The sequence below is a fragment of the Hyaena hyaena genome, unplaced genomic scaffold, assembly GCF_003009895.1.
Source record: "Hyaena hyaena isolate Hyena2069 unplaced genomic scaffold, ASM300989v1 scaffold_175, whole genome shotgun sequence".
Lineage (NCBI taxonomy): Eukaryota > Metazoa > Chordata > Mammalia > Carnivora > Hyaenidae > Hyaena > Hyaena hyaena.
In genome coordinates this window covers 758,757-782,742 of record NW_024080808.1, presented here as the reverse complement: position 1 = coordinate 782,742, position 23,986 = coordinate 758,757, and the positions used below count along the sequence as shown (strand labels likewise).

The 23,986-nt window shown below is 37.2% G+C and overlaps 1 protein-coding gene across 1 annotated transcript in view; it reads right to left on the bottom strand.

Moving 5' to 3' along the window:
* Window positions 1-2,378: 2,378 nt before the first annotated feature.
* Window positions 2,379-23,986, bottom strand: part of WDHD1 (WD repeat and HMG-box DNA binding protein 1) — a 68,105-nt gene continuing 46,497 nt past the window's right edge. Inside the window, exons 17-26 of the mRNA XM_039240459.1 lie at window positions 18,907-19,021; window positions 18,125-18,256; window positions 14,137-14,354; window positions 13,924-14,042; window positions 13,689-13,745; window positions 11,559-11,602; window positions 10,762-10,932; window positions 9,182-9,312; window positions 5,669-5,807; window positions 2,379-3,564 (exon numbers count right to left, since the gene is read on the bottom strand). Of these exons, the coding sequence (XP_039096390.1) occupies window positions 3,364-3,564; window positions 5,669-5,807; window positions 9,182-9,312; window positions 10,762-10,932; window positions 11,559-11,602; window positions 13,689-13,745; window positions 13,924-14,042; window positions 14,137-14,354; window positions 18,125-18,256; window positions 18,907-19,021 (1,327 nt within the window). The 3' untranslated portion in view covers window positions 2,379-3,363. The remainder of the gene's footprint in view (window positions 3,565-5,668; window positions 5,808-9,181; window positions 9,313-10,761; window positions 10,933-11,558; window positions 11,603-13,688; window positions 13,746-13,923; window positions 14,043-14,136; window positions 14,355-18,124; window positions 18,257-18,906; window positions 19,022-23,986) is intronic.

Below are 23,986 nucleotides of genomic sequence, written 5' to 3'. Positions count from 1 at the left end.
TTGTGTACTGTCATTAGAGAAATGTTTGTTCATTTTTGACCATTTTTAAATGAGGTTGTCCTTTAATTATTCACTTTTAAGAGTTTATATATTCTAATTTCTTTTTTTTAAATAATTTTTTCAATGTTTATTTTTGAGAGAGAGAGAGAGACAAAGCACTAGCTGGGGAGGGACAGAAAGAAAGGGAGACACAGAATCTAAGGCAGGCTCCAGGCTCTGAGCTGTCGGAACAGAGCTGAAGCGGGGCTTGAACTCATGAACTGGGAAGATCATGACCTGAGCCAGTCAGACGCTTAACTCAGCCACCCAGGCATCCCAGAGTTATTTATGTATTCTAGATGCAAGTCTCTTAGCAGATATGATTTGCAAAAAAAAAAATTCCCATTCTGTGGCTTTTTTCACATTCTTGATAAGTGTTTTTGAAGCAATTTTTAACTTTGATGATGTTGCCTTTGTCTGTTTTTTTGTTTCCTTTTATTTAAATTCCAGTTAGTTAACATACAGTGTTAGTTTCAGGTGTACAATATACTGATTCAGCACTTCCATGCCTTATCCCGTGTCCATCACAAGTGCACTCCTTAATCCCCATCACCTGTTTTACCTACCCCCCACCTCCCCACATATTTTTATTGTTGTTGCTTGTGTTCCTGGTGTTGTATCTAAGAAATCATTGTTTAATCCAAGGTCACAAAGATTTACACTTGTTTCTAAGAATTTTATAATTTTTTAACGCTTATATTTAGGTCTTGATCCATTTGGAATTAAATTTGCCCTAAGTTTATTTACTTTGAGAGGTGGAGAGGGGCAGAGAGAGAGGGAGAGAGAGAGAATCCCAAGCAAGTTTCATGCTCAGTGCAAAGCATGACTGGGGGCTCAATCTCACCACCACGAGGTCATGACCTGTGCTGAAACTGAGTTGGATGCTTAACCAGTTGAGCCACCCAGGTGCCCCTGGAATTAATTTTTTTAAATGTTTATTTTTAAGAGAGAGAGCAAGCAAGGGAGGTCAGAGAGAGGATCTAAAGTGGGCTTCAAGCTGACAGAGCACCTGATGCAGGGCCTGAACCCACAAACCACAAGATCATGACCTGAAACGAAGTCAGATACTCAACTGAGCCACCCAGGTGCTCCTGGAATTAATTTTTTTTATATGGTGTGAGATAGGGGTTGAATTTCATTCTTTTCAATTTCATGCAATTGTCCTAGCACCATTTATGGAAAAGACTATCGTTTCCCCATTGAATTACCCTGGGAATCTTGTAAAAAATCAATTGACTATAAATGTGAGAGTTTATTTTTTAGACCAATTCCATTGCATTGATCTATGGGTCTATTTTTATGCTAGGACCACACTGTCTTGAATGTTGTAGCTTTGTATGAAGTTTTAAAACTGTGAAGTGTGAATCCTCCAACTTGTTCCTTTGTTTTTTCCAATTTCGGGCTCTTTGAATTTCCATATGAATTTTAGGATCAGCTGGTCATTTTTGGGGGGGGTAAAAAAAAAAGCCAGCTGGAGTTTTGGTAAGAAAAGCATTGAATCTGTAGATCAGTTTGGGGAGTATTGCTTTTTTAAATAATGCAATGTTAAGTCTTTTGGCCCATAAACATAGGATGTCTTTGCATTTATTTAGGTCTTCTTTTATGTCTTTCAATGTTTTGTAGGTCAGAATATAAGTTTTGCACTTCTTTGTTAAATTTATTCCTAAGTATTTTAGTTTTTTGATATCTTGAGTCAGTTTTAATAAGCTCTGCTTTTGTTGGTACTTCATCAAATTTTTCCAGTTTCTTGTCATAAAGTTATTAATAGCCTTGAATTAGTCCGTGTTCAACCTGAGAAATAGAACCAATAGGAGAAACTAAAAGATTTATTGCAAAGAATTCATTCACACAGTTGTGAAGGCTGGAAGGCAAAGTGTGAAACCCCAGATCCATAGGTTAGACCTCCAGGAAGTGCAGGCAGGAAATCTGGCTTGACCTAAAACTGCTGTTTACAGGTATAAATACCTTCTCCCTCAGGGAAGCCGCAGTTCTGCCCTTTAGTCTTTCAAATGATTGAATCAATCCCACCCATATTATCTCAGATTATTTCACTTACAGTCACTTGTACTAGAGTGGGTCTTCAGACCCAAGTAGTTTGACTTTGAAATCTGTGCTCCTAACCACTGTGCTATCATGTCTCTCTACACCTAAAGCATCAGAGATGTATTCCTTCCTAACCTTAGTCATCATGAGATAAGGAATATCTTTGGCTTCTACACATCTAAATTTTCAGCACATTATGTTCCTTCCAACATATAAAAGCATCCTCAATTCTGAGCCACCTGATTTTTATTTTACTACAACCCACCTCTGCCTCCACCAAGCCCACCCCTACATTCTGCCCTCATTTAAGAGGCTGCATTTGCTTTACGCTCTGCTTAGAATAATAACCAAAAAAAATATGAAATATTTAAATCTTATTTGTTCAAAATAAAAGAGAAGTTAAATACTTTCCCCAACTCTTTAACTACTGTCTTATCAAGGCTTCAAAGACTTGCTCAGGAAAGTACTGCTGATGCTGATAACCAGAGGATCTTACCAGGGGCATGTTATGCCCTGGGCTGAAACACTGTCAAAACTATCCTCAATCTTCTCTTCTGTGTGTATGATGTGTAGCAGAATGGGGTGATGGTGGAAATTAAGGTAATAAATAAATATAAGCTGTTTCCTAGAAACATTTTCATTTCATGGAAAAATGTTAAGACCAAACAGAAAACTAAATATGGAAATGTGAAAGTCTTATTTTTTTAACACCAGGTTATACAAAGACAATTGAAAGCCATATATGAAGAAATTTCCAAAATAAAAAAATGAAAAAAATCACATCTACAAAATTATTTACACGTTAAGGGACCATATTAAAAAACATGGTCCCTAGTCCAATATAGACATAGAGAACAGTCTACAGTAACACACTTGGAAGAGGGCTTCTGTAGTAGTTCCCAGTATACAACATAAACCAAACGAGGAAACCCCTTGAAGGTACTTCAATGCTCAGAGGTTTTAAGACCTTGGCTTTGATGATTTTGAAGGTAAGAAACAAAATCAAACTGGCTTCCACTGTGACACGCTGGTGGCTTCAAGTCAGTGCCTGCCATCATAATGCTTCTGAATGGCCCTCCATTTGGGGGCAGAACTATCTTCAGGCATGGTAAGTTTTTACACACACCTTGTTACTATATTACCTTAATAAACACAAACAGCTGTCATTAAACTCTTTTAAAAATATATAATGAATTTTTTAAAGATATATATTTTTTTAAGTCCAAATTCATCAATGATGAGTAAAAAATCCATTACTTCTCTAAGGTCATTTCCCTAACTCTATTCCTGCTTAAATGCAAAAGCTGATAGTTTTTGATTAGTAGAAATATCTAAAGGTTTTTGCTTTTTAGGCAAATTCAGATTCTCCTTTGCTTTTTCCTTCTGGTTTTCAGTTTCATAACTTTCATCAACCACACGTTTTCGCTTCTTTGCTTCAGCTCCATCACTTGTAGTACCTCCTTTGGCCTTGGTAGCCCACGCCTTTGTAAAAATATGGTAGAAAAGATTTTTAGGCAATAACAAAGAAATAGGAAGAAAATTATTTCCTTGCTTTTCTAGGTAACAATACTGTATATAAAAAGCAGTATAATTAGCACCTCAATTGTTATGCTAATCATTAAGGATTTTCACTGTTAACAAATGTCTTATGACTTAACTGCAGAGCAAGTTAAAACATTTACAGTCTACCTCTGTAATATTTCAACCTAAACTCTGCTTATATTTAACCATATTAAGTGCGAAATAGATAACTTCAGGTACGTTTTTTAAAAATGAAACTTTTTACTTTGAGATTATTCATATGCAGTTGTAGGGGAAAATACAGAAGGATCTTGTGTATCCTTTTCCCAGTTCCCCTCAATTGCAGCATCTTCCAAAACAACAGTAATATGGCAACTAGGGTACTGACATCAATACAATTCTCCCTTTTTTTTTTTTTTAACTTCTACTCATTTGTGTGTGTGTGTTTGTGTGTGTGTGTGTGTGTATGCATATTTAATTCCAAGGTAGGCTCCACATTCAAGATACAAAACAGTACCATCACCACACAAGGATCCCCCATGTTGCTTCCCCATCCTATGCTTCTCACCCAGGCCCCAACTCCTTCATCCCTATCACTCTATCACTTCAGGAATGACATTTCAGGGGTGCCTAGGTAGCTCAGTCGGTTAAGCAACTTCGGCTCAGATCGTGATCTCACAGTCCATGGATTTGAGCTAGCTCAGAGCCTTGACTGACAGCTAGCTCAGAGCCTGAAGCCTGCTTCAGATTCTGTCTCCCTCTCTCTCTGACCCTGCTCACGCTGTCTCTGTCTCTCAGAAATAAAACATTCAAAAAAAATTTTTTAAGAAAAAATACCTCAATCACATCTTTAACTGCATAAGATCATTTAAATGCTATTTTATCTAATTCTTTAGAATTATCCTTTTATAAAGTCTTACAAAAAATGAGAAATACAAAGTTGCCAATGAGATTCTACATACACTAGAGGTGGTTAGACCAGTTTCTAGCTTCCTCATTTTGTTAATACCTTTATTCTTAAAATTCATTTTATCAAGGCAAGTATCTATTATCTAGTATTCACCAGGTGAATACTATGTGCCAATGCTGCATACTTTCATCCCCAGGGAAATGAAATCCGAGGATTTAATTGATATACCACCCACATTCCTTCCCCTTGCAACAGAAAGCTGCTCCTAGCCACCTGTCCTAATTTCCACGTGAAAGGCTAAAACAGAACACCAGGTCCCCTTCCCCTCAAAAGCAGTACTCTCCTTTTGACTTTGTTTTGTTTTGTGTTTTTAAAGTAAGCTCTATGCCCAATGTGGGGCTTGAACTCACAACCCTGAGATCCAGTCACATGCTCTTGCAACTGAGCCAGCCAGATGCCCCAGTATTCTCATTTTGTATTCAATGTGGAAGAGAGCATTTTAAAAAAATCCTGCTTTTTAAAATTCTTCCTTAAGTTTATTTACTTATTTTGAGAGGGAGATAAAGCATCTTACACAAGCAGGGAAGGGGCAGAGAAAGAGAATCCCAAGTACTCTAAAGTAGTAGTCCAAACATGTGAATTAATTTCATTTTTACCTCTTAATTTTATTTGGTTTTGATTTATGAGTAATGTACTTTTTCTTGGTGTATCCCCCTAACTTACAACATGCAAGAACTTATACAGATATAAACAGTACATATGCCCCAAATTTAACCATCAGCACTAATAACTATTATATATCCACATGTTCAAAACTAACATTTCAGTTATTTAATTTCCTCTCCACCAAGAGTTTACCAGAATATATGCAATTTCCAAAAACAGAAAAAGGCATTTTCTGTAAGAATTTTTAAAGCCTGGGGGGCATCTGGGTGGCTCAGTTGGTTAAGCAGTCAACTTTTGGTTTTGGCTCAAGTCATGATATCATGGTTCTTGAGTTCAGGCCTGGCGTAGCCTGCTTGGGATTCTCTCTCTCTGTCCCTTCCCTGCTTGCATTCTCTCTCAAAATAAATGAATAAACTTAAAAACAAATAAACAAACAAAAAAAACCCTGGGAGTTTACTAACATCTCAATCTCAGGAAAATTACTCTTACCTTTCTTTCTTCGGGTGACAATACTCTAAATCGAATCATTCCTTCTTTTATTATGTCTGCTTCATCTGAAAAGTCAGGATTGTCAGACAAAATATTACTTCTGTTTTCTTCCAGCCACATCTGGAACCCAGTCTTTGGCCTAAAATAGCAATTATTGAAAAAACTTCATACTTAAGACACAGTTTAAAGTGCTTTATGATTTTTCAGGTTAGTAATCATCCTTTGCATACCTATATATAGTAAGAAGAAAATGATTAATTACACTTGCTAATATTCATACTACATACTACTTAAAACTGCCTGAAGACCATGGAAATAATGAATTGAAAAATCCCTTGTAAGGTCAATTCAAACGGTTTACTCACATATGTAAACCATGAACTCTGCACTTTCAGCTCTTTTCTGGCATACTGACAGGCTCAAGGTCTCCAAGTTCACTCAGCCCCTCTGGCCCAGTAAAATTCTTCCAAGTATCGGTGGTGGGTTCTTTCTCCATTTTCCAAACCAGCTATCTGAAATTTTTACTTTTTTCAAGCTCCTTTCCCATCCCCTCACCATTGCTCTCACAGCTGACCTGGGAGTGTACGTCCTTTCTTGTGTAATTATTATGTTAAGCATAAACACACACTTATCAATTTTATTAGGCTCTACTTTTTTTTTTTTTAATGTTTATTTTTGAGACAGAGAGAGAGAAAAGACACAGCATGACTGGGGGAGGGGCAGAGAGAGACAGAGTCACAGAATCCCAAGCAGGCTCCAGGCTCTGAGCTGCCAGTACAGAGCCTGATGTGGGGCTCAAACTCACATATTGCAAGATCATGACCTGAGCCAAAGTCAGACACTTAACTGATTGAGCCGCCTAGGTGCCCCTAGACTTTCCTTTTGACACAAATTGTCTTTAGGTCACAAGTGAGGTTTAATGCAAACATTTAATATTTACTGAGCACTTACTATCTGCTAGTCATTGTTCTAAATACTTTGTTGTATTATCTCATTTCATCTATCATAACCCTATGAGGGTAGGTACAATTAACCATCTCCATTCCACAGAGAAGGAAATCAAGGCTCAAAAATGTGAAATAACTTATTCCAGTTCACACAGATAGCTGAAGTCAGACCTGGGATTCAATAGCTTGGCAGCCTGACTCCAGAGTTCCCATTCTTTACACAGCACCTATACTGGCCCTTAGTACACTGCAATCACATGGACCCTGAATAACGAAATTAAATATATAGCAAAAATTAGTAGCAAAAATACCATGGGAAAATGTTTATGATAAAATTTTAAATAGAAACAAAATCACAGGCTGTAATACTGCATCTCTAATGCAGGGCCCACTAAATATAAAATCTTAATTTTACTAAAAAAGATTAAAAAGAATTACCTTTATGAGTAATTGAGGGATTGTTTGTCTAAACTTTTTAATTTTTAGAAAAACAAGCTATAAAACATATTACTGGTATTGCCTAATTTGTGGAAATATACAAGTTTCAAGTAATCTTAATGTAATTCTACTTCCAAGGGTGCCTGCGTGGCTCAGTTGGTTAAGCATCCAACTTTGGCTCAGGCCATGATCTCATGGTTCATGGGTTCGAGCCCCTCTTTGGGCTCTGTATCAGGCTCTGTGCTGATAGCTCAGAGCCTGGAGCCTGCTTCAGATTCTGGGTCTTCCTGTCTGCCCCTCCCCTGCTCACACTCTGTCTCTGTCTCAAAAATAAATAAACATTAAAAATGTTTATAAAAATATAATTTTACTTCCAGAAAAATAATAGAACAAATTAAAGCAAATAGCAACAGTAAACAAAGGTTCTTGAATTACCAGAAATTAATAAACATTCATTTTAATCAAACTTGAAGCAATATCACAAGTCTAGCTAACAGCATGCAAGCTCCCTGCCCCTTTTAAACAGCTGTTTTTCAAAAGAAAACAAAATTGAACATTTCTCTTCTGAGTTAGTGTATCAACACTCTTGACAAAATATTTGGTTACACAGTGATAATTCTTTAATGACATTTCAATTAAGTAAGCTTCTGTATTGATAGTACAAAAAATTGTCTTCTTAAATAAAACCTTCACTATTTATTTATTATGGATTTTTTTTTTTTAATTTCTGAGAGAGAGAAAAAGAGAGAGAGAGAAAGACACAGAGTGAGCAGGGGAGGGTCAGAGAGAGAGGGAGATACAGAATCGGAAGCAGGCCCCAGGCTCTGAGCTAGCTGTCAGCACACAGCCTGATGCAGAGCTCGAATCCATGGACTATGACATCATGACCTGAGCCCAAGTCGGACGCTTAACTGACTGAGCCACCCAGGTACCCTAAACCCTCACTATTTAATATCTAATTTGAATTCAGGGCAAAATAGGAAAAATAAAAATCAAGAGCTACCCCTCAAATTAAAAAGGTTAACATGAGGGGCACCTGCTGGCTCCATCAATAGAGCACATGGCTCTTGATATTAGGGTTGTAAATTCAACCCCACATTGGGTGCAGAGATTATTTAAAAATAAACTCTTTAAAAAATTTGTTGTAGTGACTGTGAAGAGGGGAACTGGGTAGATAAGAAAGGTATTTACTACTTATTTATTTAGTTAGTTGGTTAATTTTTGAGACAGAGCATGAGTGGGGGAAGGACACAGAGAGAGGGAGACACAGAATCTGAACAGGCTCTAAGCTCTGAGCTGCCAGCACAGAACCCGACGCAGGGCTCAAACCCACGAACCGCAAGATCATGACCTACGCCAAAGTCGGACGCTTAACCAACTGAGCCATCCAGGCACCCCTATTTATTCTTTATCAGACTTTCTTTTATATCCTTTCTCTGCTTCTCTCATGTAAGTATATTTATTTTAAAACCAAAAAAGAATTATAAGATATAAAATATTTTAAATTTAAATTTAAAACAATTTAAAACACATATAACTTATAGAAAACTTATAGAAAAAGTATTAATAGACAATAATAAATATTTATGGCTTCCTTAAAGTTATATATTCAGGGGCACTTGGGTGGCTCAGTCAATCATCCAACTCTTGATTTCGGTTCACGTCATGAGCTCACAGTTTTGAGACTGAGCCCCTGTGTTGGGCTCTGTGCTGGGCAGGAAGCCTGCTTAAGATTCTCCCTCCCTCAGGAAACCTGGGTGGCTCAGTTGGTTAAGTATCAGATTTCGGCTCAGGTCATGATCTCACAGTTCAGGAGTTCAAGTCCCACATCGGGCTCTGTGCTGACAGCTAAGAGCCTGGAGCCTGCTTCAGATTCTGCGTCTCCCTCCCTCTCTCCCCCTCCCCTGCTCTCTCTTCCATCCCAAATAAACATTAAAAAAAAAAAAAAATTCTCCCTCCCTCTCTCTCAAAATAAATATTAAAAAGAAAGTGTGTGTTCAGAATGACTGCTACCAATGCCAATATGTAATAATGAACAAGACAGCTGTGTTATTTTGTATTGCTATTTCTGTATACCTTTTATTGGAATATCGCATCATGAGAATAATAAATTTGTCTATGCACTGACCTTTGACTTTCAGTGTTTTGAGGACACAGAGCTGGCGTTTCAGATGATGAATTTTTAGGATTTTCTTCATTTGCATCCTCACTCTTATCAGCTTGGGAAGTTCTTTTCTGGAAATAGGATGCTGCAGATGCCTGTAAAAACAAACATAATGAATACTGCAACAAAAATCTAGTACAATTTTATATAGTACAATCAAGTCTTGAAAAATGTGGAAAAATATTTACAATTGTTTAGAATTCTTATACCAACATGTGAAGTCCTGAGGTTCTCAGTTGAATGTAAACATCCCTACAGACACAAAACACCCCAAAAATATTACTTCAAATATTTCTAAATGAATAAAATTATATAAAATGGAAAAGATAAAAGATGTATTACACTAATGACAAATCTGAGATGAAATACCAAATCTGGGATGAAATCTAGAAGGCAAAATCAGAATATGGAACGAGGAAAGATTGGAGCCAGGTACTACAGCATCATCATTAAAAAAGATATGCATCAAAATCAACTGGGAAATTTTTTTAAAAACCAGACAGATGCCTGAGTCTTTGGGGCCTAAGTATACACAGAGAAACCTTGGATTATGAGTAACTTACTCTGCGAATGTTTCACAAAATTATCATTTCTAAGAAATTTTAACTTGATAAACGAGCAGTGTCTCATAATACAAGTGGTATGTTATCCCGAATGTCCCATGATCACAGCTGCGCCAGTGGTTCTTCCATCTCTCACTGGCTGCAGGATTGTGAGTGATCGTCACCCATGCTTGAATGCTCGGTCTCAAGCCGAGGGGTCTGGCAGAAATCAGTGATTTTTCAGAACGTAGGAAGGTGCCCATAACTGGCACTGTGTATTTTTTGTCACTTCAAAGCACCTATGGACAATCCTCTGCTTTTCAATACAAGAGTAAGCTTAGGAATGCTTTGCTTCATTCTAGGTCAGGCTGCCTGCTGCTGCCTTATTGCCAGTTACATTACATACAGTATATGACAAGAATTTATTAATACTGTACAGTAGTCAACACTGTGCAAGCGTATACAATGGCCCCCATGCAGAAAAAGATTCCAGTGAGCCAACAGTTAGCAGTGATTCCATTAATGATAGTGAAAGTCTTCCTACACAATAACCCTCGTCTCTCTGGTCTCCCTCACACCAGCCATGAAGGTTTTCAAAGGTAAGTGCAGGTTAATTTATTTTTCTTTATATTTTGTATTTTCTTTATTATTTTGTATTATATTACAGTACTGTAATCATTTTATATTAATATTTTTGGGTTGTGGAATGAATCATCTGAGTTTCCATTATTTCTTATGGGGAAATTTGCTTTCATATGCAAGTGCTTTGGATTACAAGCATGTTTCCAGAACAAATAATGCTTACAAACCAAGGTTTAACTGTATATATTTTAAAAAGTGATTCTGATGCAAAAATCAGATTTGAGAACCACTACCCTCACTAGGCAATCAATGATAAACAACTGGAGCCTCCTGCCCCATACCTGAAAGAGTGAACAAAACTAAAGCAAGACAAACAGATCATGTACTACTTGTTGTTAATGTGGGTAGTTGAAACTGTACCTGCTTAGACTTTGGCTTTGGAACTAGAGGCTTTATAACTGGAGACTTTTCATTATTTGTAGCTCGACTGAGTGCAGTAGATTTCTTGGATGATTTGTTCATATTGTCTAAAATATTAGTTGAACGTGCTGAATTCACTGAAATGGCTGGCTCTTTAGAATTGGCTGACACCTAAAGAGCAAATTAGTATTAGCATTTTATGTTTAAAGAAGGAAAAAAAAAACCCCAAGAGATTCACTTTTCCTTTAAATTTCTGTTAAGTCTAGGAGCACCTGGGTGGCTCAGTCGGTTGAGTGTTCAACTTCAGCTCAGGTCATGATTTCATGGCTCATGGGTTCGAGTCCCATGTTGGATTCTCTAGTGTCAGTATAGAGCCTGCTTCAGATCCTCTGTCCCTCATCTCTGCCCCTCCCCAACTCGTGCACACACTCTCTCTCTCAAAAATAAATGTTAAAAAAATATACTTAAATGCCTTTTAAGTGTATATTGTAGTGTCACACAGGGAAATGAATACATTTTGTACAATCCATATTAAGATTGACAGACATATTAAATATAACACATCCCCATGAAAAACAGGGACTATCTTTCAAAACTATAGGTATTCAGAAGATAAGTAGAACATATAACTCTTAGCCCAAGCATGAAATTTTGTGCTGCTTTCGTCTGTTTTCACAAAGATATGCTTCTATCTTTAATGTTTCCAAATCTGGGGAGGTTCATCTGGTGGTTTGGAAATATTTTTCTGTATAAAAATGTATTTAAAAACATTTTAAATACCACTGGAAAGAGTTTACCTTGAAGGGGTTTACTCGTCCTTGGCTGCTAGAGATAACCGCACCTTTCATAAGAAAGAAACCCTCACTTAATAGTGGTAAAACATAAGGAAGACTTCTGACTTCTATAATAATAGAGGACATTTTAATCTGTAATATACAAAAACAAATGTGCTTTACAACTTTAGAATTATTAACAACTGTATATGATTTCCTATTTCCAAGACAAAATAAAAGGTATTAAATGGAAACTATCCCAACTTGTCCCTATGAAGTATGTAAATCTGTTATAGATCTATCCTTTCCTCCTATTACCATGAAAGGATGGTGCCTTGTTTTAGTTACGGTTAATAATTCATTTACTTGTGCTCTAGATCCCATCTACTACTGCTTTGTCAAGCAGCTTGTCCTATCGATGGCTAACCCATCTTTGTACTTTTCTCTTTACTGGCTACTCAAGTTTCCTAAAAACAAACAAAAACAAACGCTCTCAACTTCAATTCCCTCTAGCCACCATTTTTTCTTCCCTCTTCTACACAATCAAATTCTCAAGAGTTGTCTATATGGTTATTCCCAGTTCCTCTGTGTCCTTACATTCCAACATCCAGCCCTACTATCCTATAGAATTCGTTCTTGCTAAGGACTCAATAAACTCCATTTGGCCAAATCTGGTGGGTAGTTTTCAGTCATCATCTTATTTGACCCCCTCAAAAGCATTCTACATAGCTAAGTGTTCTTTTCCTCTTGATACTGTCTCCTCCCCCTTGATTTCTGAGCTTCCCCTTTCCTACTTCCTTCCTCTTTGATCTCATTCTCTTTTGATAGTTTCTCCTCCTTAACCTCCTCTGCCTAATGTTTAAACGTTGGGAATTCCCCAGGCCTAAACTCACTTTCCTTCTCACTTTATATCTTCCTCTATGCCCATGGTTTAAATTGCTAAGGTTATACCAATTATTTTCACTTTACATCTCCCTCCCAGACTACTTTCCTAAGCTCCTAACTGAAATATCCAATAGTAATTCGTTATCATCTATCAATATCTGCATTTCCCTAGTGTTTTCTGACTCAGTAAATGGTCCCATCGTTCACTCATGTATTCAAGCTGGAAAGTGAGTCATTCTTTACACCCTAAACTTCCATACTCTCTACATCTTCTTCAGAAACACCTCTTCAAGTCTTCTCATTCTTTCTTTCACTGGTCCCACCACCCTAGTCCAAGCCACTATTCAGTGTAACTTGGACTGCCTCGATAGTCTCTTTATGTGTATTCCTCTTCCACCAGTGTGCCATGCTATGCCTGCTTAAAGCCTACAACAGCCTTCCAGAGACCTCAGAATAAAGATCAAAAATCCTTACTGTGGCCTACATGGATCTGCATGATTTAGCTCTTGCCCATCACTCCCAAACCTCTCAGCACCACTTTCTCTCTGCCTCTGTGCTCTTCATACCACTCTTATGATCTTAGCACATGCTGTTCCTTATGTCACACACTTTCTCTCTGCTTCTGCTCTCGCCCACCTTTGCCTAGCTGACTCTTAATCATCCTGCAAGTCTCTGCTTTAAACATTCCATGAGGCCTCCCTTGGGGTCCCCACCCACCCCTCTCCACTGACTAGATTAAAGCAAACTGTTATATGCTCCTTAATACTCTGTACATATTTTTACAGGTAATTTTTAAAAACCAAAGTAATATATGTACATGGTTTAAAAAGTTGGAGTGCACCTGGGTGGCTCAGTCGTTTTTAAGCGTCTGACTCTTAATTTTGACTCAGGTCATGTCTTATGGCTCGTAGATTTTAACTCCATGTCTGGTTCTGTGCTAACAGATCCCAAGAGAATCTGCTTGGGATTCTCCCTCTCTCTCAAAAATAAATAAACTTAAAAAAAAAAAAAAAAAGTCAATTGGTCCTATATAAGGTTTATGCAGGAATCAACCATGCATGTCTACTTAACTTCTGTTATCTCCCACCTTCTCAAACACAATAGGCATTTAATACATATTTGTAAAATGACCAGTTTCACAAACAAAATTTCTGATAAAAACAAACATAGGGTGGCAGGGTATGTATGCAGGTAGTTTGAGTAGATATATTACTTTAAAGACTGTTTGAACAATTCTCCTGATATTACAAAATCACAAATATTTCTTACCTGACTTAAGAGCTGGCACATCAGAGGAATCTGCATTTTTGGAAAATGGATTCTGTCCTATAATTAAGATAAAACGCAATGTAAATGGGGAAATAAAGTTACTTCCTATAATCAATAATCAGCAAAGGTGTCTTGACAAAGTACAGGTATTTAATTTTCCTCAGTCAAGTAAAATGGGGAAAGCCACAAAATATGACATTTCTCACCTTTAAATTGCTTTAAAAATTGATCTTACCATACTTCTGTATTTCTCGTTTTTCTTCTTTATCATCAGCTTCTCCAATATCCTCCTCATCTTCTTCAATTTGGTTTCTGAGCCTTGGCTGGCTCCACTCTGTAGTAGTATTACTATAACTAAAAGACAGTAATATTATTCAATAAAGAGCTACCCAAAGACCAAATACATTTTCAGAATGGTAAAGAAAAGTGTAAACTGATTATTTCTTACCCAGCATTCAGCTCTTTTCTGAAATCTTCCTCTTCCTCTTCTTCTACCCGGGTTGTTGCCAATTCTGCTGCCTTCTCTACAGCCAGTTCACTAAGTCTTTGGGCTAATATTAATCTCCGGGAACGAGAAGCATATTTAATGGCTAAATTCACAGCATTTTGAGTCATTAAATCGGCAAGTTCCACACAACGAAATTCCCGCTCCAGTTTACAAGAAAGCTAACCCAAAATGGAAAAAAAAAATAAAAACACATCAAGCAAAACTTTTTTTTTTTTTTTTTTAATTTATTTATTTTTTAAAATGTTTTATTTATTTCTAGGAGAGAGAGAGAGAGACAGCGTGAGCAGGGGAGGGTCAGAGAGAGGGAGTCACAGACTGAAACAGGCTCCAGGCTCTGAGCTGGCAGTCAGCACAGAGCCCGACGCGGGGCTCGAACCCACGAACGGCGAGATCATGACCTAAGCGAAAGTCGGACGCTTAACCGACTAAGCCACCCAGGCGCCCCCAAGCAAAACTTTTAAAAAGAGAATGATACTAATAAAACTGAAAAAACAGTTTTCTAGATAATGTATCTCACTGATTCTAAGATGCATATTTTTTACTCATTTAGCATCTCTGAAAGTGGAAAGCATTTTACAATTGATGGTGGGTCAGAGTTCGCAGCATGTTTTTTCTTGGCTTAAATAAATAAAATAATGGTGAATCTTACACTCAGTAGGAGCTTAGATTCAATGAAATAAGCATGTGATTTCAAGCTATTAATTGCAAAAGAAGTAGGTTTTTCCTTTAAAATTCAAATGTGTTTTTTTTAAACTTGTTTTGCTGCCCATCCACCCTCATCCTGCCCTCATAAAATAGGGTAGCAAATTCAAAGAAGGAATAAATTATAAATGATTAATTATTACTTTGTCCAGAACTGGCACACAAATACTACTAAGCTAATCTGGGTGGGGGCAGGGGGAGTAGATTTATCCACTCATTTTTAAGTGTGATGGTCTGTGATCTCCAACTACCAGAAATAGTTATACAGCTTACAAATTAACAACTTCCTGGGGTGCCTGGGTGGCTCAGTTGGCTAAGCGTCCAACTTCAGCTCAGGTCATGATCTCACAGTTCGTGGGTTTGAGCCCTGTGTCAGGCTCTGTGCTGACAGCTAGCTCAGAGTCTGGAGCCTGTCTTCAGATTCTGTGCCTCCCTCTCTCTCTGACCCTCCCTTGCTCATGCTGTCTCTTTCTCTCTCTCAAAAATAAATAAAAAACATTAAAAAAAAAAAAAGCAAATTAACAACTTCCTTTTTCTTGCCCTATTTTTTTATACATAACAATATAAAACAAAGGGCATTTATTTAACATCTTTGAAAACACTTGACTATTTTTCTTTTGGTATGAATTGGGACAACTCAAAGTCAGGCAACTCAAGTATAACATAAGGAAAATTAGTACTTCAAATGCTAAGGGTCTCATATTTCATAGAGTAGAAGGATTATTTTGTTACTTAGACATCCCACATCTGATACATCAGCACAGAAGTTTTAGATAGTCACCTCCATGTCCTTTTCAACTTTTCTACTATTACTATTCTATAAATAATACTTAATCAGGGTACTACTCTGCCTTAGGGGGCGTCTGAAAATGAAGAAAAGTAGTATGGTTCTCATAGTAATGGCGTTAAACTTCAGGCATTTGCCAGGGCGACAAGAATGCTAAAGAAAAACTGACCAGTCCTCAAGCTACTGATACTCTACTAAGAACACTGTCCCAGAGGAAAAGCTCCTCTAATGATAAATGGTAAAGAAAACAAACATATTTTCTTACATATGTTGTATGGAATGAAAAGGTTTCTAGTTCCACAAATTACATTTTATAAAAGAAACAAAACTTACTCTACAATAATTAAATTTCTTTAATACTAAACTCAAGGCAGTGTTGCACAGTGGTGACAGTAGTGAACACCGCCTTTTGGAGACTGGAGTTATAATTAGCTCTGTGGTCTTAGACACCACTTTTCCCTCAGAACCTTTTTTCCTCAACCTTAAAATGAAAAGTCTGGACCATTTACTCTCTCAAGAAATACTGACGTTTACTATGTATTACACACCATATAAGCACCCAGCATAGAGTGGTAAAGGAAACCTGACCACTGTCCTCAAGGGGCTGGCACAAAATGAACAAAGAAATTAGGTTATACTCCTCACCATAAACCAACCTCAAGTGGGGACACAAAACACATGCACTTTATATTTCAACAAGTCTATTTATCTCTAGAGATAAATAAAATATTTAGGGCATGAAAACTGGTTACTGGCTATAGACAAACTTTCATCAGAATACCTGGACTGCCTCTTAAAATGTAGACCAGTGAGCAAAAGCAAAAAGGGAGATAGCACCAGAACAGTTTGTTTCTGCCTATGATCTTAGTTATAGGTAACGTTTCAAATATTTTAACTGCGATAGCAACTTGGAAACAGAACTTTTAAGGAAGGAAAACACTACTGGATGCAACTTAAGAATCAGAAGGTGTGCTCATGCCCTGTTGGTGGGAATGCAAACTGGTGCAACCACTGTGGAAATAGTATGAAGGTTTCTCAAAAAACTAAAAATAAAATTACCATATAATTCAGTAACTCCACTATTGGGTATTTACCCAAAGCATAAAAAAGCACTAATTCTACAGAAATTTTCTTTTTATGCTTATTTATTTGGGGGGGGGGGGGTGGCAGAGAGAGAATTGCAAGCAGGCTCTGCGTTGTAAGCACAGAACGCGATGTGGGGCTCGATCCCATGAATCAGGAGATCATGACCTGAGACAAAATCAGGAGCCCAATGCTTAACTGACTGAGCCACCCAGGTGCCCCAAAAAAGCACTAATTCTGAAAAATATATCCACCCTTATGTTTACTATAGCATTACTTATAATAGCCAAATTATGGAAGTGACCCAAGTGGCCATCGATAGATGAATGGATAAAGATGTGGTATATATATATGTATATATACACACATGGAATATTAGTCATAATAAAGAACAAAATCTTATCATTTGCAACAACATGGATGTATCTAGAGAATATAATGAAATAATATTATTTCATTATTAATGAAATAAGTCAGAGAAAGTTAAGTGACATAAGTCAGAGAAACACAAATACCATATGAGTTCACTCATACGTAGAATTTAAGAAACAAACAGGGATGCCTAGGTGACTCAGTTGGTTAAGCATCCGACTTCAGCCCAGGTCATGATCTTGCGGTTGGTGAGTTCGAGCCCTGTGTCAGGCTCTCTGCTGTCAGCACAGAGTCTGCTTCTGATACTCTATCTCCGCCTCTCTCTGCCCATCCCCTGCTTGCTCTCTCTCAATAATAAGCAAACATTAAAAAAAAAAAAAGACAAAAGAAACAAGAAAAAAAGAGACACACACACTTTTGGGGCATGTGGGTGGTTCAGTCAGGTAAGCATCTGTTTTTGAGCTCTGTTTTTGATCTCACTGTTTTTGAGTTTGAGCTCCACATCAGGCTCACTGATGACAATGCAGAGCCAGCTTGGGATTCTCTCTCTCCCTCTTTCTCTGCCTCTCCCCCACTTGCATGCACATGCTCTCTCTCTTAAGAATAAACATGAAAACAAACAGATGCGTAACTATAGAGAACAAACTGATGGTTACCAAAGGGGCTGTGAGTAGGCAGAAGGGTGAAACAGGTGGAGATTAAAAGCACACTTATCTGCTTATGATCTTAGTTACAAGGTAATGTTTTAAATATTTTAACTGCAACATCAACTGGGAAACAGAACTGAATAATGTAGAGAATTGCTGAGTCACTGTAATGTACATCTGAAACTAATATAGCACTTTTATACCTGAATTAAAATTTTTTTAAAAATTAAAAAAAGTTTTGAGGTTGTGGAACTTAGTGCTAATTCACATACTTTTAAGAAATCCAATCTATAGAAAAGCATAACTTTAATTTTTCCAGTAGATTTATTTTACTCACCGCAAGCATCTTCATTAAAAGTTCCTGTTGTTCTTTTATTGCTTGATTTTTAGTACTTTCTTCATATTCATAACCATTTTTAGCTAAATAATCAAGGTGACTGTGAAATATAACAGAACGCCAATATTGTTCCTATAAAAGGGAAAAAACTGCTTAGAGAAAACTATCAGCTTAGTATCAGGCAAGTTGTTAAATATTTATCCTAAGAACAGTTTCTGAATTAAATATTTTTTGAAATATTCTTTCTATAGTTTACTTTATAATTTAAATTTTAATGTGATACCAAAGCTTGATTTTATCTTCTGTCCTTAAAAAAAAGGGATATAGTATTTCAAATAGTTTCTTAGCAATCATAGTTAATGCTCAGAGAACTTGTTAAACTGTTTTTTAAAAGACCGATTTGCTTCTTGGCTAGAGTACCTAATTGCATGTGACATGATGGCACAAGGCTAGGACCAGAGTAGGCAAGCCTAGTGCCCAAGACACAAAATTTATGGAGGCCCACCCTCTCAGGCACTTGGCCCAACTCTGACAGTGAGTACCTTACCGTAGTAAGACCCTAATGATCATACTCATTTATTGCACAGACAAAATCCCTGGAAGCAGTGATGGCAATCAGTTACTCTGGTGATCAAAAGCAGTCATCTTCCCTCCCTGCTACAACTAATTATTTAATTATAAAATAATGAGTAGTCAACACTGGTCATCAGAGTAATTTTTAAATGTCTACATCACAGGCAATGTATTATCTTTCAGAGTGTCAAGGTAAGAATTCCACATACCTCCATTTGTCCTTTCTCTGTTGCAGTCTGACAATAAGGAAGCTTAAAGGATAATATAGCTACAGCAGGGCGTGGAAGGGTGGGAGGAAATCGAGAACCTTTGCAAGGAATGCACCTGTCAGTAAAGAAAAAGTCTCACCACAAAAATTTCCTCCAAGATCATAAAAACTGTTAAAATATAAATTTTCCAAAAGTCAATAACTTGGAATAATATTATTCCAATAGTTGGCTTAATAATATACAACAAATTACTCTTTTTTTAAAAAAGTACTTTAGGGGTACCTGGGTGGCTCAATCAGTTAAGTGTTGGTTTTGGCTCAGGTCATGATCTCGCAGTTCATGAGTTCGAGTCCCACGTCCAGCTCTGTGCTGACAGGAAGAAGCCTTTCTCTCTTTCTCCCTCCCCTGCTCGTTTTCTCTCTCTCTCTCAAAATAAACAAACTTAAAAAATAAAGTACCCCAGGCCTGATTAGGTCTAAAAATTAATCTCTCCCAGGGTGCCTGGGTGGCTCAGTCGGTTAAGCGTCCGACTTCAGCTCAGGTCATGATCTCACTGTTCTTGGGTTCGAGCCCCGCGTTGGGCTCTGTGCTGACAGCTAGCTCAGAGCCTGGAGCCTGTTTCAGATTCTGTATCTCCCTCTCTCTTTGACCCTCCCTTGTTCATGCTGTCTCTCTCTCTCTTTCAGAAATGAAAACATAAAAAAAAAATTTAAAAAAATTAATCTCTCCCTATGCATTTCAAGAATTTCAAAAATCCCTCTTCATATCAGCTTTATTAAACAATCATTTAAAGTGAAATAGGCCTGGGGCACCTGGGTGGCTCAGTCGGTAAAGCATCCAACTCTTGATTCTGGCTCAGGTCATGGTCTCACAGTTTCTGAGTCTGAGGCCCACACTGGGCTTTGCACTGACAGTGTAAAGCCTGCCTGGGATTCTCTCCTCTCTCTGCCCCTACCTCACTCTTTCTCTCAAAATAAGTAAATAAACTTTAAAAAAAAAAAAGTGAAATAGGCTCTCATCAGCTTTTCCTTAGCAAATCGCCTACTTTTAAAATACAGAAGCTGTGCCATCAATAGCTGTCATGGGATTCACATTATAAAACAGATCATCCAAGAAAAAATACTGATGAAGCATATTCACTTTTGTCAGTCTAGGAATACTTGGTACTGCTGGTAAAAAGTGTCAAATAAGAGAAAAAGATAGTGAAATGTCCAATACAGGTTAAGTGTTTATTACTAGATATTGGTGAGAGTGAAGCCAAAAACCTAGTATCATTAAAAACGTTATAATACATACCTGCTCTGTTAAATCAAAGGTTGCCTTATGTGGTAATAAATAGCTCAGTGGGCAAGAACGTTGTCTAAACCTTTTCTGACTAGGACGTGTAAAGTATGTAAAGATGCCCTTCAGAATGAATACGAATGCAATTTATTAATTAAAAAGCATTCATTAATCACAGAATGATACATGTACATTGAATACTTTTAACTTATGTATTCCAAGTTATTTATAAGAAAACCACTGGAAAACCATGCCTACACACTATAAATACCTTAGGCAAACTTTCTAATTTTTATAGTCATTTTAAGATACAGTACAATATTCAATGCTTACTAATAACCATCCATTTAATTTACAGTATAACCTTTTAGTCACTGCTTAAAGTCATGACTTTCTTTCTTTCTTTCTTTTTTATGTTTTATTTATTTCTGAGAGAGAGAGAGAGACAGCATGAGCAGGGGATGGTCAGAGAGAGGGAGACACAGAATCTGAAGCAGGCTCCAGGCTCTGAGCTAGCAGGCAGCACAGAGCCTGACGTGGGGCTTGAACCCACGAACCGTGAGATCATGACCTGAGCTGAAGTCAGACGCTCAACCGACTGAGCCACCCAGGTACCCCAAATCATGACTTTCTTAAAGGGAAATACTAAGTAGAAATCAGGCCTGTGGGTTTAAATTTTTTTCGTAAATATCTTCTCCCATTATCAAATGCCCACTAGAATAGTTAAAAATTAAATAATGGCAATACACAGGAATCTTTTTCAAACCCAGGTCGCCTTCCTAGTGAGATATGAACACACCTTTTTGGTGACCATACAATAAAAATACAAACATGTTTTTAGAGTTCCAATATTTCTGTTTTTATTTTATATTTTATTTTTTTTTTAAGTTAGAATTTATTTTTGACAGATAGAGCACGAGCTCTGGAGGGACAGTGAGAAGCAAGCTCCAGGCTCTGAGCTGTCAGCACAGAGCCTGATGCCCGGCTCAAACTCATGAACTGTGAGATCATGACCTTAGCTGAAGTTGGATGCTCAACCGAATCACCCAGGTGCCCCCAATATATATACATTTTTTAATTTATTTCTGAGAGAGAGACACACAGCATGAGCAGGAGAGGGTCAGAGAGACAGGGAAATACAGAATCTGAAGGAGGCTCCAGGCTCTGAGCTAGCTGTCAACACAGAGCCCGACGCGGGGCTCAAACCCACAAACCATGAGATCGTGACCTGAGCTGAAGTCAGATGCCCAACTGACTGAGCCACCCAGGCGCCCCTGGTGCCCCCAATATTTTTGAGCATAAAATCTCATTTCTTCTTCTTCCTCCCCTTTTATGATTTCATATAAATCAGTGGTTTTCACCATACAGTAGGAATGTGGATACCTCAAGTTTAAAAAATCTCTTGTGGCAATTCTGTCATTCACAAAAGTCAGTTTATTAAGTCATGCAAAATGAAAAAGAGCACATGCATTCAGAAAGGACAAGTCCAATTACATACACATACACATAATATTAACAAAATGAGAAAGAACACTAGGAGTAATCTCGATACCTTAACATTATTTTTTTCTATAAAAAGACTTATATTTTCTTGTGTAAAAACATTTTATAGCTCAAATACTTTACTGATTTAGTCATAGTAAGCAATTATCACTAAAAAAAATAGGATTTATTAATAGGTTTTTAAAGCCACATTTATATCAAAGCAGAATACTAATTCACATTTCTTATCCTTTTAGACCTGAAGTAAAAAGACGTTATCCATTAAATATCCCTTTCATGGAAGAGGAGGAAAAACAAACTCATTTGACTGCTAATTTGGTTGGTTTTGTCTACAATGAATAAGTTTCCTTCCTATGTGGCTAAACCATTTGAAGGAGAAAATGTGAAAAAATAAACTGCAGTTTACTAAGAAAAAATTATTTCAATTCTTTTTCAAATAAATCATAAAAATTGTTCTCTTGTTAAAGAAAGAGTTGAAAACATACTAAACTGGAGAAACTTGGGGCCAATGTCCAGACTAAGTTTCCCCTCAGCAATGAATTTTGCTTTGTGTTGTAGGTTGCAAAGAGGAGACTTTGTTCACAACTTGTTTTGAGCATTTACTCAGGAGTTGATAATGATTTTACCAGGCAATACTTCCTGGCTACTGGCCTTATTTACCTCTGTGTAGTATAGCACATACAGTCATTACTATAACAAATGCTTGTTAAATGAATAAAACTAAAAAAAAAAATTGTTTTCAAGCATGTTAAATAATTCTTAAGAGCTTTTAAAAAGAAAGAAATGTTGATGTTTATAGAAAACAAATTAGACAGAAGCAGACAAGATTAGTAAACTCTGTTATATATTAACCAGTAGTGATCATGAAAAAAAATCTTCAGTGGAAACAATAAAAACAATTTTTGCTAAACTAAAGTCTGTTTCAAAAGGAGGTAGGAGTGATACATCCACAGATTAGTAATTACTCATATTCATAATTAAAGGCAGGCATTTTGTACTGATTCAAATGACATGCTTTTAATTCTTTAACTGTATCTGTAGGAGTTGAACAGCTAGGTCATCTGGTAACTCTATGTTTAACCATCTGAGGCACTGCCAAACTGAACCAGTTTATATCCCACCTAGCAATTTCTCCACATGCTCAACAGAACTTTCCATCTTTTGGATGATAACCAGTCTAGTGGGTATGAAGTGGTATCTTTGTGGTTTGACTTGCATTTCCACAATAACTTATGATGCTAAATACATTTTTATGTGCTTACTGGCCATGTGTGTATTTTCTTTTGAGAAGTGTCTATTCAAACACTGCCTATTCTTTTTAAAATTTTTTTAATGTTTTATTTCTGTGAGAGAGAGAGAGAGAGAGAGAGAGAGAGAGAGAGAGAGACAGCGTGAGCAGGGGAGGGTCAGAGAGAGAGGGAGAGACAGAATCTGAAGCAGGCTCCAGGCTCTAAGCTGTCAGCACAGAGCCCGACGCAAGGCTTGAACGCACAAACCGTGAGATCATGACCTGAGCCAAAGTTGATCGCTTAACCAACTGAGCCATCCAAGCGCTCCACACTGCCTATTTTTTAATTGAGTTGGCTTTTTTTGAGTTAAAAGAGTTCTTTATATACTCTGATACACATCCTTTATCACATAAATGATTTGCTTCACCATTAAAAAAAATCTATATAGTATTCTTTTAATTTTTTTTAATGTTTATTTTTGAGAAGGAGAGAAAGAGACAAAGTGTGAGCAGGGGAGGGACAGAAAGACAGGGAAACACAGAATCCAGAGCAGGCTCCAGGGTCTGAACTGTCAGCACAAAGCCCAATGCAGGGCTTGAACTCAAGAACCGTGAGATCATGACCTGAGCCAAAGTTGGACACTTAACCAACTGAGCCACCCAGGTGTCCCTACATAGTACTCTAAAGTATAACTGTACATTATTTCCTTATTCTTCTACTAAAGGAAATTTAGGCTTCCAAATCTTTTGTCAATATCAACAAGTTTACAATGTAGAAAATCTTTCACATGTATCATTCCTACATGTGCTAGCAGCAGTACTTCCTAAACCTTAATGTACACACGAATCACCTAAAGATCTTGTTAAAATTCAGGTTCTGATTCAGTAGGTCTGAAGTGAAGCCTGAGATCCGGCATTTCTAATAACTACGCTCTCTGGTGATACTGATGCTCTATGGATCACACTTTATTTATTATTATTTTTTAATGTTTTATTTATTACTAGGAGAGAGAGAGAGAGACAGTGTGAGCAGGGGAGGGTCAGAGAGAGAGAGAGTCACAGACTGAA